Source organism: Nothobranchius furzeri, chromosome 4 (assembly GCF_043380555.1).
Source record: "Nothobranchius furzeri strain GRZ-AD chromosome 4, NfurGRZ-RIMD1, whole genome shotgun sequence".
Classification (NCBI taxonomy): Eukaryota; Metazoa; Chordata; class Actinopteri; order Cyprinodontiformes; family Nothobranchiidae; genus Nothobranchius; species Nothobranchius furzeri.
This window is the reverse complement of record NC_091744.1, coordinates 86,154,074-86,168,915: the sequence shown is the minus strand read 5'-3', so window position 1 is coordinate 86,168,915 and position 14,842 is coordinate 86,154,074. Positions and strand designations below refer to the sequence as shown.

The window sequence follows — 14,842 nt, the reverse complement described above, 5'->3', positions numbered from 1 at the left end:
CCGGCCTCTAACAGGAAGTGAGTAACTTTCATAATAAAAGTCTCAAAATGGAGATGTACATTTTATTGAAACTCGTTTGCTTTCATTCACAGCTAATGCTTCAAGCATCCCACAATTCTGTTCACTTTGCCTACAGTCCACCAGATAATAAAAAAATATCTTCCTGGGGAATAGTCATCATATGCTTCACCCATTTTTAGACCTTCCCTACACGTTTTTAGTTTATGGATCACCTGGACACATAAAATGCTCTTAAAGTCAAATAATTCAGTAAAGAACCTATTTCAGAGTTATATATATATATATATATATATATATATATATATATATATATATATATATATATGTTTGTTATATGACACAATTATGTTATAGTTATGAAAAAGCATTTCACTAGTATAATGGTTATTTGTTCTGCATCTCTTTCAGGACATATGGTAACATTAGGAGCTCCTAGAGGCATCCCAAACTCATGGGTCCTTCTTTGTGTTAGTCTTCAGTAAGTTGATTCAGTGATTGTCCTACGCTGCGTTGCACATTTCCGCTGCAGAATTTCCTACAGCTGCTAAAAGATCCATTTTCAGAGTGTAATCATGACTGGCCTGAGGACACGTTCTGAACAGCCAATGGGACACTGACAGTGGTATGACATGACAAAAGTCTGTTTGTACAGTTATATTCAAGCATGTATTTCCAATTACTGCAAGCCTGCTGGCCAAACCACAAGCTGATGAGTGGAAAATGCTGCCGGCTCTGGTGGAACTATATCAATGTGAACAATCGCTCCCGTTAGACTTTTGGTTTGAGATTCAGAGGCTGGATTTCATTTCGTCAACAGTACTCAAGTTATCTTTGGTGACTGAAATAAACAAGTACAAAGTCAGGGAGTTTCTGCAACTCTACCAGACAGTAACCCAGGTTTCAGATTAGTGGATGAGTATAAAAATTTTATTTATGGGGATAAAAGTTTAATATTTTTGATTTATGTCAAATTTTATCCAGACTAAAACTTGTTAATTGATTCACTACAATAAACTTTTAAGCTGAGGACTAAAGTCGTTGAGTTAACGGTCCTTGTGGGCCACATAAATGTGGTTTTCCTCAAAACTCTTACGGTGAAATATATCTTTTTATTTTTACTGCTTAAAATATGCCTCACGTTAATAAAACTGAACATTTAATGTTAAAAAGCAAAAAGTCATCAAAAGTCTGCTGAAAATAAAACTCCACCCTTCTGGAGGCCACACAAATTCCCATTTTAGGGCCACAAATGACCTTTGAACACATCTGCTTTACAGACGACCGTGACCCTTCATGTGAAGGTTTGACTTACTTGTAAATAATGTTAAAAGTTTGAAGTCTCTAGACTTCTAGACATCAAAGGTACATCGTGTTCATATTAATCAAACACAAAAGGCTGACACGACTGACGAAATGAAACCAACAAGCACAACGAAGTGATTTATGAAACACAACAAATGAAAGCACAGAGTAGTTTTTATATTAAATACACCGATATAATAAACTGTTTTTTACGTCTGTTTGTTCCGACAGTTTCAGGAAAAACTCCTTTCCTATTCATAGCAGCTGAAAGAAACACATCATCACACATCGAGACTGAAATCTGGTTTATTTCGGATCTGTACAAGAGGAAACGCTGACTTTCACAATTAACAGAAACATTAAAAATAATGAGTCCTCTGTAACAGAGGTGCCTTAGTTCATCCCAACAGCTGTGCAGGCCGGCTTCTCTCACACGCTGCCGTCTACTGAAAACGGTAGAAAGTGGGTTTCTCTCTGCTAGATATGTTATACTGCATCTGTGGGTCGCTGTGCTGTGGCTGTGCGTCATCATTAAGGCCATAATGACGTCTGTCTTTTGGTGCAGGTCTAAGCTGAGGGCTATGGGGGGATGCATGTGCCATCCTGTCAAGCACACAAACATTAGGAGGAGCCACACACACGCACATACACACACATGTCCACCTTCACACACATCCTCCAATAATTCAGTTCACAAACACAATCCTCGTGCAGGTCAGGGGCTTCTGGTGGGTTTCAGCCCTGTCATTAACAAAAGGCAGAATAAGATCGGTGAGTAAAGTCCTGCTGCAGGAAAGGACGTCACTCCTGTCCGAATCCCTCCGTCTCCTCGATGGCAAACAGGAGTTTCTCTCTGAGCTGCTCCAGGCTTCTGTAGGGGGGCAGATCCAGACGATTGAAGCTGAGAAGATCAGACCAACAGGAAGAAAACGGGTTATTTATTCGGAAAGAACAGTTGATTACGAAAAGAGACAAATCCTCATTTTAGATGCATTTCTCTGGGGGGGGGGGGGGGGGGGGGGGGGATTGTTTTTTTACTCAAATTAGAAAACGGATATTTTTATATAATCAGATTTAAGAAGGTGTATTTTAGATGGAAACAAAGCAGAACTTTTTAAGTGAGGTTTCCCAGGCATGTCCAATCAGAAGGAGACCTAAAGGAAGACGCTGGAGGGACTATGTCTCTCAGCTGGACAGGGAACGCCTTAAGCCGGGCGTACACTGTGCGACTTTTTCACTCGTAGCACTCAGCTTCAGCTCAAACTGTACGACTTCCTCGCAGGGCAGATCTCACGAGTCGTGCGCTCACACTGCACGACCCAGTTCTCGGATGCGACCTGACTGCTCACGCTGTACGTCTGGTAGCAACACGTCGGCCCTAAAAATGTGCTAAAAATAGCAGTTTTTGCTCAACACGTCAGACTGTTTTGTTTTGCCTGTTGTCCTTCGGGAGTGCTGCAGGAGGACACACAGGGATTTATGGGGGTTGGATGAGGAAAACGAAATAAAGAAAGCAAATCTGTGTTTAGTGATCAGTTTAATTTGACATGAACACGACAAACATGCTTCCTTGACAATCTTTGCGAGTAAAAAACGTGTAGAAACAAAAACGAACAGCGTGTTTTATTAGGGAAATAGCAGGTGAGCGGCGTTGATGCAGGAATGCGCCGTGAGCGGTTCTGATACTTTTTGGGTCGCAGCTGCTTGCAGCGCCGCTTCAACAGTGCGATACCCTCACGAGGGACGAGCGAAATATCAAACACGCCAGAAGTCCGTGCGAGCTCACGATTGCTAATCGGTAGCTGGTCACGTGGTGTTAATCGCCCCTCGTAACCCCCTGAACACTACACGACCGCTCGGCGCAAAACTCGCCCTGATCTCGTGGATTCTTGCACGAGTGGAAAATCGGCTCAAAAAAGTGAAAAAGTCGCACAGTGTACGCCCGGCTTTAGGATTCCCCTGGAGGAGCTGGCCCAGGTGGCTGGGGGAGGGAAGTCTGGCCTCTCTGCTCAGGCTGCTGACCCCGCGACCGGATCAGTGGAGGAAAATGGTCATTTGCCTCAGGCTAAAGTGCCACGTGGAAAAACGCCGCATTACATAAAACAAGAAAAAGACACAAAATGAAAATATCACATTCACTCATTAAATAAAACACACGTGTGTTAATGACGTCTGTTCCTGGTGACCAACACCGTTCAGCAGTTCAGCTCATAGTTACATAAACACAAAATATCAGCCTAGCTGAAGTAGCTCTGAACCGTCGTAACCTTCTTGATGAAATGGGATTACATTGTTTTCAGATGAGTTGATGTTAATTTAACAAAAGAACTAAAACAAGTGAATGTTTGCAGGAGCGATGAGATGGAGTCGTACCATGTGTGGCTTCTTGGAAGCCAAGTCTCCTTCCCCACTTTATCTATGCAGAACTTCTGGGGACCGTTACTTCCTGCAAGGATAAAAACAACAAAAATCAGACAATATAGATCTTAAATTACTAAAACTAGACGACTTCCCCGCTTTCTGCCCTCTCAAACTCAAACCCTGACCACATGTGGATGCAGAGACTGCAGATTAAAGACCTAATTAACATAAAGAAAAACAAATACTGTGTACTCTGCTCCTAAAGTACCCCGGACGCTTGTATTTATCACGAACAGACGCGCCATAAGAGTTCCTACTGTGTTGCGTGTGAACACACTGAACACCGTTTACCTATGAGCTCAGCAAAGCCTCCGACCGGCAGCCGACAGGTTCCCGTTACAAACTGAAGCAGACGGATTCTCTTCTCGTTATCCATTTCTTTCACAACCTGCAGGAGATAAACAAACCCACAAAAACGTTATTTTAAAGTGATATCCCAACATTTTCTGTGCCCTGATGCAGACCCGGGTCTTGCAAGAGAAATCCAGGCTTCATTTCGGTGCAGCGCCTTAAAACCGAACAACGATGCTCACTCAGCAGCACACCAAAGCTGATGCTACAAGAAAGCATTTAATTTTATTTCACGTGTTTGCGTGAAACTCGTGTCGTTTCACAATAAAGAAGGGGAACAGTCTGGGGCGGTACCTGCCAGAACCAGTGGATCTGCTTGCTGTTTTTAGTGTAGTGTCTATAGATGGTGTTCTTCTGCCAGTCGGACAAATCGATCTCCTGCATCCCACAAAGCATCAGCTGCAACAAAGAAAGCAGATTGTGTTGTTTTAAATGAATGTAAGAACAAACCACTCAGCTGCAGGAAACGTTCAGATATTTACACGACTGTTTACCACATCCTGCTTTCAGCCCTCTCTCCCTCTCCTCACCTCCAGCTCCTTCTCATCAAAGTACCGAAGCCACTCCAGAGGAACCACCTCGTTGAATCCATCCAGGAAAGCTTTGGTCTGCTCCTCCACCCCGCGGGTAAACCTCCAGTCTGTCAGCAGGCTGCAGCAGGAGACAAGCACACCTTTAAAGGGGCATTATGGAAGTTTGACAGCCAAAACACGCGCGTTCACGCTCAGGCATCGCCCGTAGCATTTGCTATCCGTAGCTTTAGCAGCAGAGAGAGAGGCAGTGCCACTTTGTCGCTGTTCCTAACGCCTAGTGACAAAGCTAGCTACATTTCTGAGGACCCTTAGCTACTTTCTGTAGAACTTTCTTCTAGATATTTCCTGCTAATTAGCAACAAAATAGCCATTTTCACTCCGAACCGTTCTTTGAACGTTGTTTCAGCTGTCATCAAGGATATAAATGTTACAGATACGAATGACGTTACTGGCACTTTAGCTCACCTGGTAAGACGTTGGACTTTCGTGCAGAAGTAAATTTTTTTTACAGTAAGATGCCCAAATTTTTATTTGAGACTCGCCGAACGGCATTGAATTCACAGATAAAAAAGATTTGGGTTCAACTTTCATTTTGGAAAAATTTTTCAAGCAAGGGAAGGGAATGATCTGAGCATGCAGGAGGACTGACCCATCATAAACCTTTGTCGGCTGTGCTGAAGAGAAAGGTACAGAACCACATTATTTAATTAATTAGCTGCGCGTTCTCCTGTCCCCCCCCCCCCCCCCCCCCACACACACACACACACGGGACTGTCTCAGGTGTTATTTTCGTTAAGGAGTGTGCACGTACAGCATGCGCGCCGCGTGCACGAGCCTACTATTGAAGCTGCCGTTACGCGTTTGGCCTGAGGGGGCAATCACGAGCATAAAAATTCAAAACTCCGTAGAGTCCCTTTAAAAAAAGGGTTTGACATTTCTTCTTTCGTCTGCTCCGTTCGAACAGCTGACCTGATGTACTCCTCTTTGTTCTCCTCTGTGACCAGCTCGTTCTCGCCGTCGTCCTTTAGCTGGTGAGTGGAAACCTTTCCAAGGATCTCCATGTCCTGTGCAAAGTACAGCTCAACTCCACACTCCTCCAGGTTGTTCTCTCTGGACACAGAAACAGAGGTCAGAGCACAAACCCGTGCTGTCCAGCAACAAACAACGTTGTTTTAATTGTCCCTGTGGTCGTTGTTTCACGTCTTTTTGTGAGTTTAACCCAGCAAGACAAACTTTGTGTTTGTTACTTACTTGACCCACATGATGGAGTTATAAAACTCTGGGTCTATGGACTCCAGGTCCTTCAAAGTTGGTTTTTTGTCCAACATCCGTTTGTAGAAGGGCAGCGTGAAGCCAGTGTCGATGAACTTCCCGTGATACAAGGCCTGCAGAGAGAACCGGTTAGGTTAGCGAGCACGAGAAACAAAAAACACACAAAGACTCAGGCTCAATTTAAAGAGCAAGTCACCCCCAAATCAACTATTTTTTTCTGATAAATTATATAAATGTGTGTCTAATCGTGCTGCAGACACGTGTCGTCAATAGTTTTGCACTTTAGTTAAAATTTAAATTTTCTGCCTGAAACTGTCAGTGTTGTGCCGTCGTCAGGTAAAAACTCTTCACTGCATTTGAATTTAAATCTGCCATCGCTATTGGCTAAGAGGTATGCTATGATGGAAACTGGTACATTATGATGTCACAATGTTGTGAGTGTGTGTATTTGTTAGCGGCTCCACCCTCTCGGTCTGCTAGGCAACAGCATTTGTTGCATTTTTCAAACATGAAGTGGGAGTGGAGTTAGACTCTTGTAAGGGGTGACTTGCTCTTTAAGAAGACAACGATGCATCGGGTTGGAGAAAACAACATCACGGACATAATATTTTTACTGTATTATTCTGGGATATGCTTTTTGTTTTACAAAGGTTTTCATCAGCTTCTCTGCAGGAAACACGAATAAGTGTCTTATTCCAGGAATCACTGCCGCTTTTCCAGAGTAATTCATGAGATTCTTCAATAATTCCCACTCTGCTGCCACCCGACCCACGAGAGCCGCTGCTGCTGTTTAAAAACTCACATCCGGCCGACTCTTATCACGTTTCTACAGGAGGAAAGCTGACGAGTCACAGGTCAGGATGTGGACACAAACGTGTTCGCACTCGGCCAGATGTTTAACATTAAACACCAACAAAAGTCTCACCGCTGCAATGCGCCAACAACAACAGCACACTTCAGCTTCCCTGCTAACAGGGAAGGGTGTGGCTAAAGGTCAAAGGTGACAGGTCATCTGCTGCTGTGGCCCCCAGACTCTGGACCTCTCTCCCCCTGAGCCTGAGACCAGTGGACTCAGTGGTCTCCTTTAAAAAGCAGCTGAAGACTCACCTGTTCAGGCTTTGGTGTAACCTTGTTCTGCTCTCCCCAGGATCCACTGAGTTCCCTCTTTCCTGTTCACTCTCTCTCTCTCTCTTTACATTTTTAATCCCAATTATCTATTTTTTGCTAGTTTTAAATATATTTTTAACCATTTTCTAAATTCTTTTTTATATTTTTACATTTTTTGTTTTTGTGAAGCGCCTCGTGATTTTTACCTTGAGAGGCGCTATAGAAACGATACTTTCTTCTTCTTCTGACAGATTTTAGGCTGAGGGTAAAAAAGTGAGGAGAAAAGGAAAGTGTCAGCGAGGTCATGGTGTGGGTGAGGGATGAAAGGAGGGTGTGGAGCTGATCTCAGAGAAAGATGTTTAGCTAATGCTGCAGAATATGAATGCTATAACGGCACTTCTCTCTGAAGTAAACAAAAAAACAACAACAAAGGAATCAAAATTATTCTCATCTTGCTCACTTCTACAGTCCTAAACAGTTTTCTGTAATTCGTCCACCACGGCCCAAACAAAGAGTTAAAACTACGGATTACTAATTTATAAATCAGAATAGATCAGTTTTGGTTGTTGTGCAGTTAACGAAACAGACAACACTTGGGCAAACGTTTTATTTCTATCCAGATCAAACAATCTGGGACATTTATGCAGATGTTATTGTCTCAAAGGTGTCTTAAATCAGTCTCGATTTACCCTTGTGGTTACAAATCCCACCCCGGTCAAAGCCCCTTCTCTCTTTTGAAAACAAATATAAAGAACCAAGTGAGACGGGTCCAGGACCGGTTCCTGGTGCCAGCGAAGGCTCGCTGACGACTTTGGGAGGAAACCTGAGACTCGAACACGTTCAACGTTCCAGCTACACGAGAGAAAGAAGTTCTGAGGATCATGTGAGAACCCTTGAGAACATTTGGAGACTTTCTGGAAACGCCGATTTTAATGCAGCTCAACAGAATAAGAATGATTGTTTTTATAGATGTTTGCAGTAGTCTACTTTTAATTAATTATTTTAGGGCAACATTAAACGTCTAAAATCAGCCAGCAATGGATAACAGATCCATAATTTAAAAGTCAGTATGCAGTATCCATATTTAAAACAAAACTCTCTTAAAAGTGCAGCTTTGTTTTATAAAATAAGATAATTTTATATCTTTATTGAGAACTTCAGCTTATTTTATGTGGTTTTGCTTCAACACAGACATGAAAAGCTGAGCGTGTAAAGCGTTGAAGCCTACCATGGCGATGAAGCGACCGATGAAGCGGAAGTAGGTGAGGTGGTCGGGGTTGATGGAGGAGGCGGGGTTAATCTGAAGACAGTAGTTGTTCTTTCCGGCGTATTCGAACAAGCAGTACATGGGGTTCAGGACTTCGTGGGACAGCAGGAAGAACCACTCCCTGCAGGACGAGAGGACAGGGGACATTACTGCGGGGTCAGGAGACAACTCAGACAAACTCTTCTGATTGTTGTTAGAAAAAAGGACTTTAACATGAACAGAAACCGTCAAAGGAGGAAAAACAAAAATACGGTGCAACAATGACAAGGTGACAAATGAACAGAAATCAGTGAAACAAACAAAGAACGTAAAAAATAAATAAATAAATAAAACACAATGAACAATTCAAACACATCAATGACTTCATGATATTTATAAAACTAAATACAGCGTTCTTTAAAAACTAAAACATTGTTCAACAAAACAGTTTCAGAATAAAGTACTTTACACATCGCTGTCTCTAGTTCGTCTTTATATAATAATACAAACCGACGTCGGACTTTTTCTACTCGTTTTAACAACATGAGCTCCTCTTGGGCGTTCAAATAAATAAATAAAAACCTAAAAAATAAACAAATCTAACCCTTTGATGTATAATGGCCACTACAGCGGACAGGTACTCAAAATTGTTATTTATTTTTATTTTTTTGCTGTTAAGCACAGCTGTTGAAGACTTGATTGCATTTGTGCCCCTCTGGACTTCAGTAAGGCAAGCCAACATATTTCATATTCAGAGTGACGCCGTCCACTCAGGTGGACATGTAATAAATTATTAGTAAATTATTAAATGTTACAAAAAATATTTGTTGCAATTTGTTTCATTCGCATCTGAAGATGAATGAAAATAATTGTTATTTTTTCCTTTTTTTGTGTGTGAAAAAAAAATCAGAAAAATTGTTTAAAAAATCATGGTTGAAGATTTCATTATTCATGCATCAAAGGGTTAAACTATTGTTCCCAGAACAGTTGTTCTGTAATGAGTCCGTTTTATTTCTATAACACCTTTAAGAACATTTTTCATGTTTTATTATGAATAAAAATGTAATAAAAAACAAACTAAGATGATGACAAAACAAAACCAAATGAAACACAAATCAGGAATTGTTGGAGTTGATCTGAGACGTCCTGCTTGACTATAAAAGCCACAATGGATGATTTTCAGGTCTGATTAGGCAAAAGTGGGCCCTGTTCTGTCTATGCCAGAGTCTGGATCGGTACGTAAGGTCCAGGCTGGAGTGTGACGGAGCTCAAATCAACACAAAGCATGAAAATAAGATTCTGTAAAAGTTTCAAACTGCATCCTGAGACGGACAGAGACAGGAAGCTAGAGATCATCATTAATCCAAATGAGAGGTGAACTCGGCCTGATTTACTGTGTAAAATGACATTTGCAGTTAGTTGTTCTGATTAAACTTAAACTTAGAGAAAATAAGACTCACACATGAAGACGGGACACGTAACACTGAGGATGAATACAACATGGTAGATTATAAAAACAAAGACAGCGTGGAAGGATGCATGTTAGCGAGAATGAAGACCCTCCACCAGCTGCTGCAGCACCGAGCGCTCCCAAGGCCCCGCCCACCCTTTAGCGTAAGTCAGGTGGTTGGCGGGTGGGTGGGTGGGGGTGTATGGAGGGACGGACGGACGGACGCAGACACCTCCCAACATCCCGTCCGTGGTTCTACCCTGTGGTAGAACAGCATGATGTCACCTACCATAGGGTAAAACCACTGACGTGACACCGGAGACTGAGACACAACGGGAAACCAAACAGAACCAAAATCAAACAGAAAAATACCAACAGAAACAGAGAAGAAGACAAAGAGACGCAGGGGTGGGGGGTAAGGTGGGTATGTGTGATGAGGGGGAGGACAGAGATGCTGGAAGCGGAGGTGTTCAACAAGATAACGTAACCATTAACAGCACACCTCCCCTAAAACCAGTACATGCGTCTGCAGCTCTGCACCACACACAAAGCATCAAATCTTATGGCTTCAGACATTTTCGGTGAACATATTTAACAAAATAAATAAATAAATAAATAAAATCATCATTTTCTCTGTATTTTATGGTCTTTCACTGAAAACAGCTGACGGGCGGATGAAGCACCGAGAGCGCTGTTACGTGGTTCTGACTCTGAACAAATTCAAACGCTTTACTGCTTTTAAAATATTCCAGCACCTTTTCTTTCTTCCTACACACCGACGAGGCAGCTGAAGGTAGAGGACTTCCGGGAAAATCAGGAACTTTCTGGCTTTAACTGCTAGGAAACACCTCGTCTGTTAACAGCTGCAGCGCGAAGGCAGCTGAAGGAGAAGATCAACTGTAACGGAGTTACTTTCAAACCTGGACTTTGCTTTGAAATGATCAAACAACCAAAGTAATTATCCTCCTCATCTTAGACAACATCTTCATTTTGAGTGATGCAGTCATAAATAAACTTAAAATATCTTTTTAAACTGAATCCAACAGGTGGGCGCTGCAGGATCATGTCACAGAGGACACACTCGTCTTCCTGTGTTCGGTAACAGTGAGACACCATCAGGTCAAAGCGAGAACTACACCTCTCTGCCTCATTACGACATTAAACATCAGAGTTGGAGCGAACGTAGCGCCGCCAACATTACAGGTGTCCTCTAAAACATAAATCATGTCAAAGTCTCAGAGGAAACTGAAAGGAGGCCGTTCTAGACGGCGAGACGTAGTCGAAGCAGAGGTTTATGTTGATGATGCTCACCTGGCGATGCCGCCGTAGTCCAGCCCCTCCTCTCCTCTCATGATGATGTAGAGTCGACGTCGAAGGTCGTACGGCTTCACGTTCATGATCTACAACGAATTGTTCATTTGAAATAACGTTTTACACAAAACTCTTTAGATTTTCTACATGTGTCGTTGACGAGGCACGAGCCGATTCATCTTTAAAACCCTGTTATGGAGTCGATGAAGCAGCTTTGAGTTTTAGAGAACAGACTGAAGGTTCGTGATCTGTGTTTGCGTGTTCGAGGGCGTTTCTGTCTGACCTGCTGAAACGAGTCTTCAAACAGAGTCTGTCTGGACACGGAGATCTTCACGTGGCTCGGCAAGGCGTTGGACTGCAGCAAGACGAGAAATAAACGGGTTAGAGATGAATTTAGTCGTTCAAACAGGTAAAAAGGCACAAGTGAGCCTGCAGGCGTCTGCAATCTTCAGGATTATTCCAGCAGGACAAATAAACCAGATTCACCAGGATTAACAGTTCCTGCATCAACGTAAGAAAATACGGTAACACTTTAGCTTAGGGAACACAAACTAACCATTAATTAGCTGCCAATTAATACGCATATTAGTAGACTACCAAGTCTGAATTAGTCATTATTAAGCTATTATTAGGTGCTTATTACCAATGCTGTAATTCTAACATTAACAGGCCAATAAATTAGGAATTTCATCCAAATAAGCCATTCATAATGGTTTGTTGCTGATTAACACACAAACTAATTAGCTCTAATCAATAAGTGGCTTTTTACGAAGTCATTCAAGGGGAACAGTTAATAACCAAAAATATTATGTTCTGGTATTATGTAAATAAACACAAACTCCACATGTGAATAGAGCCTAAACAACAACCAATGAACCGCTTGTAAGCAAGAACATGTTCCCCATTTGGTTCATACCTAATTACTAGCAGTTTAAATGAGCCGCACTTGTACAGCGCCTCTCAGAGTAAGGACTCCAGAGCGCTTTACACTACAGTGTATCATTCACCCATTCACACACACATTCATACACTGATAGTGATGAGCTACGATGTAGCCACAGCTGCCCTGGGGCGCACTGACAGAGTCGAGGCTGCCGAGCACAGGCGCCGCCGGTCCCTCCGACCACCACCAGCAGGCAAAGTGGGTTAAGTGTCTTGCCCAAGGACACAACAGCAGAATTCTCTGTCTGGAGCCGGGAAGGAACCTGCAACCTTCCGATTACTGGACAACCCGCTCTAGCTGTTGAGCTAGCCCCAGCTAGTTTAGTATTAATTAACCACCTAAAGGCGAGAGTATGTTCCCCTTGAATTACTTTGTAAAAAGCCACGCGTGTTAATCAGCAACAAACCATTATGAATGGCTTATTTTGATAAAACTCCTAATTTATTGGCCTGTTAATGTTAGAATTACAGCATTAGTAATAAGTTCTTAATAAGAGCTTAATAATGACTAGTTCAGACTTAGCGGTCCACTAATATGCATGTTAATTGGCGGCTAATTAATGGTTCATTTGTGTTCCCTAAAGCGTTACCAGCTGAAATTCAGCAGCAGACTTGATTCAGTCACATCTCTGAATGAGGAACAAAGAAACGTTCTGGTGTATGAGCAGCACTAAAAACGGATTAAAGCTGCTTTTTTTATACAAACATAATAAAAGAACTGGAACGTTAACTGGAACGAAACTTCCACGATGGGGTGAGGTGTTTTTATTCCTTAATCATTCCTGACTTTTAGAGCAGGTGAATGTGGGACGGGTGTGTTTCGTGTTCCTGTAGACTTCAGTCAAACACTCACATGACACAGGAAACGGAACTGGTGATACTTCCACCTGAAGCTGCGATCGTAAGCGCCCGGGGAACCGCCCTGCCGTGACCTGCACACAAACGCACACACAACAAAAAAAATGGGGAACTTTTTACAAGATTTACAGAAAAATCTAAAAACCGACAAAAGAACGAGAACCCGGACATTTAAAACTGTATGATTAAATTCCCACCACCTATTATGCTTAGATGACTTTGTCTGGCTGTCACAGACAAAGGTGAGCTTAGGCCTGCAGCTGTGTTAGTATAAGCTCCAGACACACACACACACACACACACACTAGATTTGTGCTTCGTCAGCACAGAAGAAAGTCTGAGACGCAAAAAGTAAGAAGAAAAAGACCTAAATGATGGTAGGAAGGGAGGAGGAGAGCAGAAAAGTGTTGGGTTTGTGTTCGCTGAGCTGCCAGGCACATTTTGGTTTGGGTTAGGAAATAAGAGACCGCAGCGGCAGAGTGCCGAGGCACACCGCTGCAGGACTCCAGAGCTAAAACGACGAGGACGCGCTTCAGCAGTCCTCAAAATACCAGCAAACATCATCTGGATTTATACACACAGAGTACACAACAGAGAGTGACCACACATGCAAACACACATCTGGTGCCAAAAGTAAACACTGAAACTCACAAATACCCACACACACACACACACACACACACACACACACACCAGAGACGTCTGCAGTGAGATATGGCATCCACAGGCTGAGAGGAAAAGCTGTGTGTGTGTGTGTGTGTGTGTGTGTGTGTGTGTGTGTGTGTGTACATTGCTGTGATAAAATATGTTCTGAATAAAACACCTTTGAGGCTAAAGTTCATTCACTTCGATGAGAGAAAATCAAAACTAGAAAAGGCGATGAATAAAACATGAACTCAATAATATTAAAAATAAAAGTGGATGGTTAAGAAATTCTTACGGACTTTGTGAAAGTTTGAAAGTTTTAAGCAAGCGAGGGAGCTGTGGATACTAGCCGTGTCAGACAAAGGCAACAGGTATCGGGAATCCACATTAAAATGGAAGTCTTTGCCTCGGTCTGTGAGAGAATAGTTACCCTGACTCAAACCCGGGTCTGGGGTCATTAAAGGTGGTGGTGCGCGAGTTGTGGTCCACAAAATATCGGACTCCCTCTGCGGTGTACTTCATCTCCCAGCCAGGGGGCAGGGGGTGCTCCTTGATCATCCTGCAACAGGGAGAGGGGGCAGTGAGCACGGTCCGATCGGGGGGCCCCGTTTCAGGGATGAAGCTAACACACCTCCCCTGCTGACCTGCGGAGCTAAAAGCCTGGATGCTTCAAAGTAAAAATACAAAACAACACAAAGATGGAGTTTAGGCTCCATGTTTGTGGGTTAAATTTTAATTTTAGCCACAAAAGATAAACTCGGGACTCGATTAGAGTCATTTAGAAATCAGCGTTGTGTGCGGTTGTGAGTCAGGATTTTCCATCATCCCCACTTTCAGATGATCTTTTTCTGTCATTTGAATATTAAATCAGCAATATTTAGACTTAAACCAGATCAAGAAGATGAATATCAATTTTCTAAGAGGTCTTGGTGAAAGAAAATGTCACAAAAAGGAAGAAGATCAAAAATCAAACATGACATTTCCAAAGAAATCTAGTTGATCATCTTAGGTGTGTTCTTGCTGTGTCTTGGTTCTAATTCCATGCTGTCGTTCTTTTTAAAACACAGAAACAGTTTTGTTTACCTGTTTTGTCGCTACGTTTCGCCGGCGGCGAAACTGTAGGGACAAAACAGGTAAACAAAACTGTTTCTGTGTTTTAAAAAGAACGACAGCATGGAATTAAATCTAGTTGATGAACGTCAAAATAAAGAAAAATGTAATTTCTGGACGTCTTTTAACACTAAAGAAAGAAGGGGTGATCGAAATGAAGAGTAAATAGTTGGAATTTGATTACATTTTGGTCCTAAAGGGCTCCATAAACGCTGCTAGTAGTCGTACGTTTAAGGCTCCTCTCACGTGAAGATGAGATATTTCAGATAAGCA

General features: G+C 42.5%; 1 protein-coding gene across 3 annotated transcripts in view; it reads right to left on the bottom strand.

Annotated features, from left to right (window-relative positions):
• Positions 1-1,611: 1,611 nt before the first annotated feature.
• wwp2 (WW domain containing E3 ubiquitin protein ligase 2) overlaps positions 1,612-14,842 on the bottom strand; it is a 54,861-nt gene continuing 41,630 nt past the window's right edge. For 2 of the 3 annotated variants that reach the window (XM_015965335.3, XM_015965337.3), the window contains 12 exons: positions 13,890-14,018; positions 12,810-12,888; positions 11,298-11,369; positions 11,015-11,103; positions 8,236-8,395; positions 5,880-6,013; positions 5,598-5,738; positions 4,626-4,746; positions 4,390-4,494; positions 4,036-4,132; positions 3,697-3,769; positions 1,612-2,224 (listed from right to left, as the gene is read on the bottom strand). In XM_015965335.3, the coding sequence (XP_015820821.3) occupies positions 2,125-2,224; positions 3,697-3,769; positions 4,036-4,132; positions 4,390-4,494; positions 4,626-4,746; positions 5,598-5,738; positions 5,880-6,013; positions 8,236-8,395; positions 11,015-11,103; positions 11,298-11,369; positions 12,810-12,888; positions 13,890-14,018 (1,300 nt within the window). In that variant the 3' untranslated portion in view covers positions 1,612-2,124. The remainder of the gene's footprint in view (positions 2,225-3,696; positions 3,770-4,035; positions 4,133-4,389; positions 4,495-4,625; positions 4,747-5,597; positions 5,739-5,879; positions 6,014-8,235; positions 8,396-11,014; positions 11,104-11,297; positions 11,370-12,809; positions 12,889-13,889; positions 14,019-14,842) is intronic. The other variant, XM_015965336.3, reaches the window with a different exon arrangement.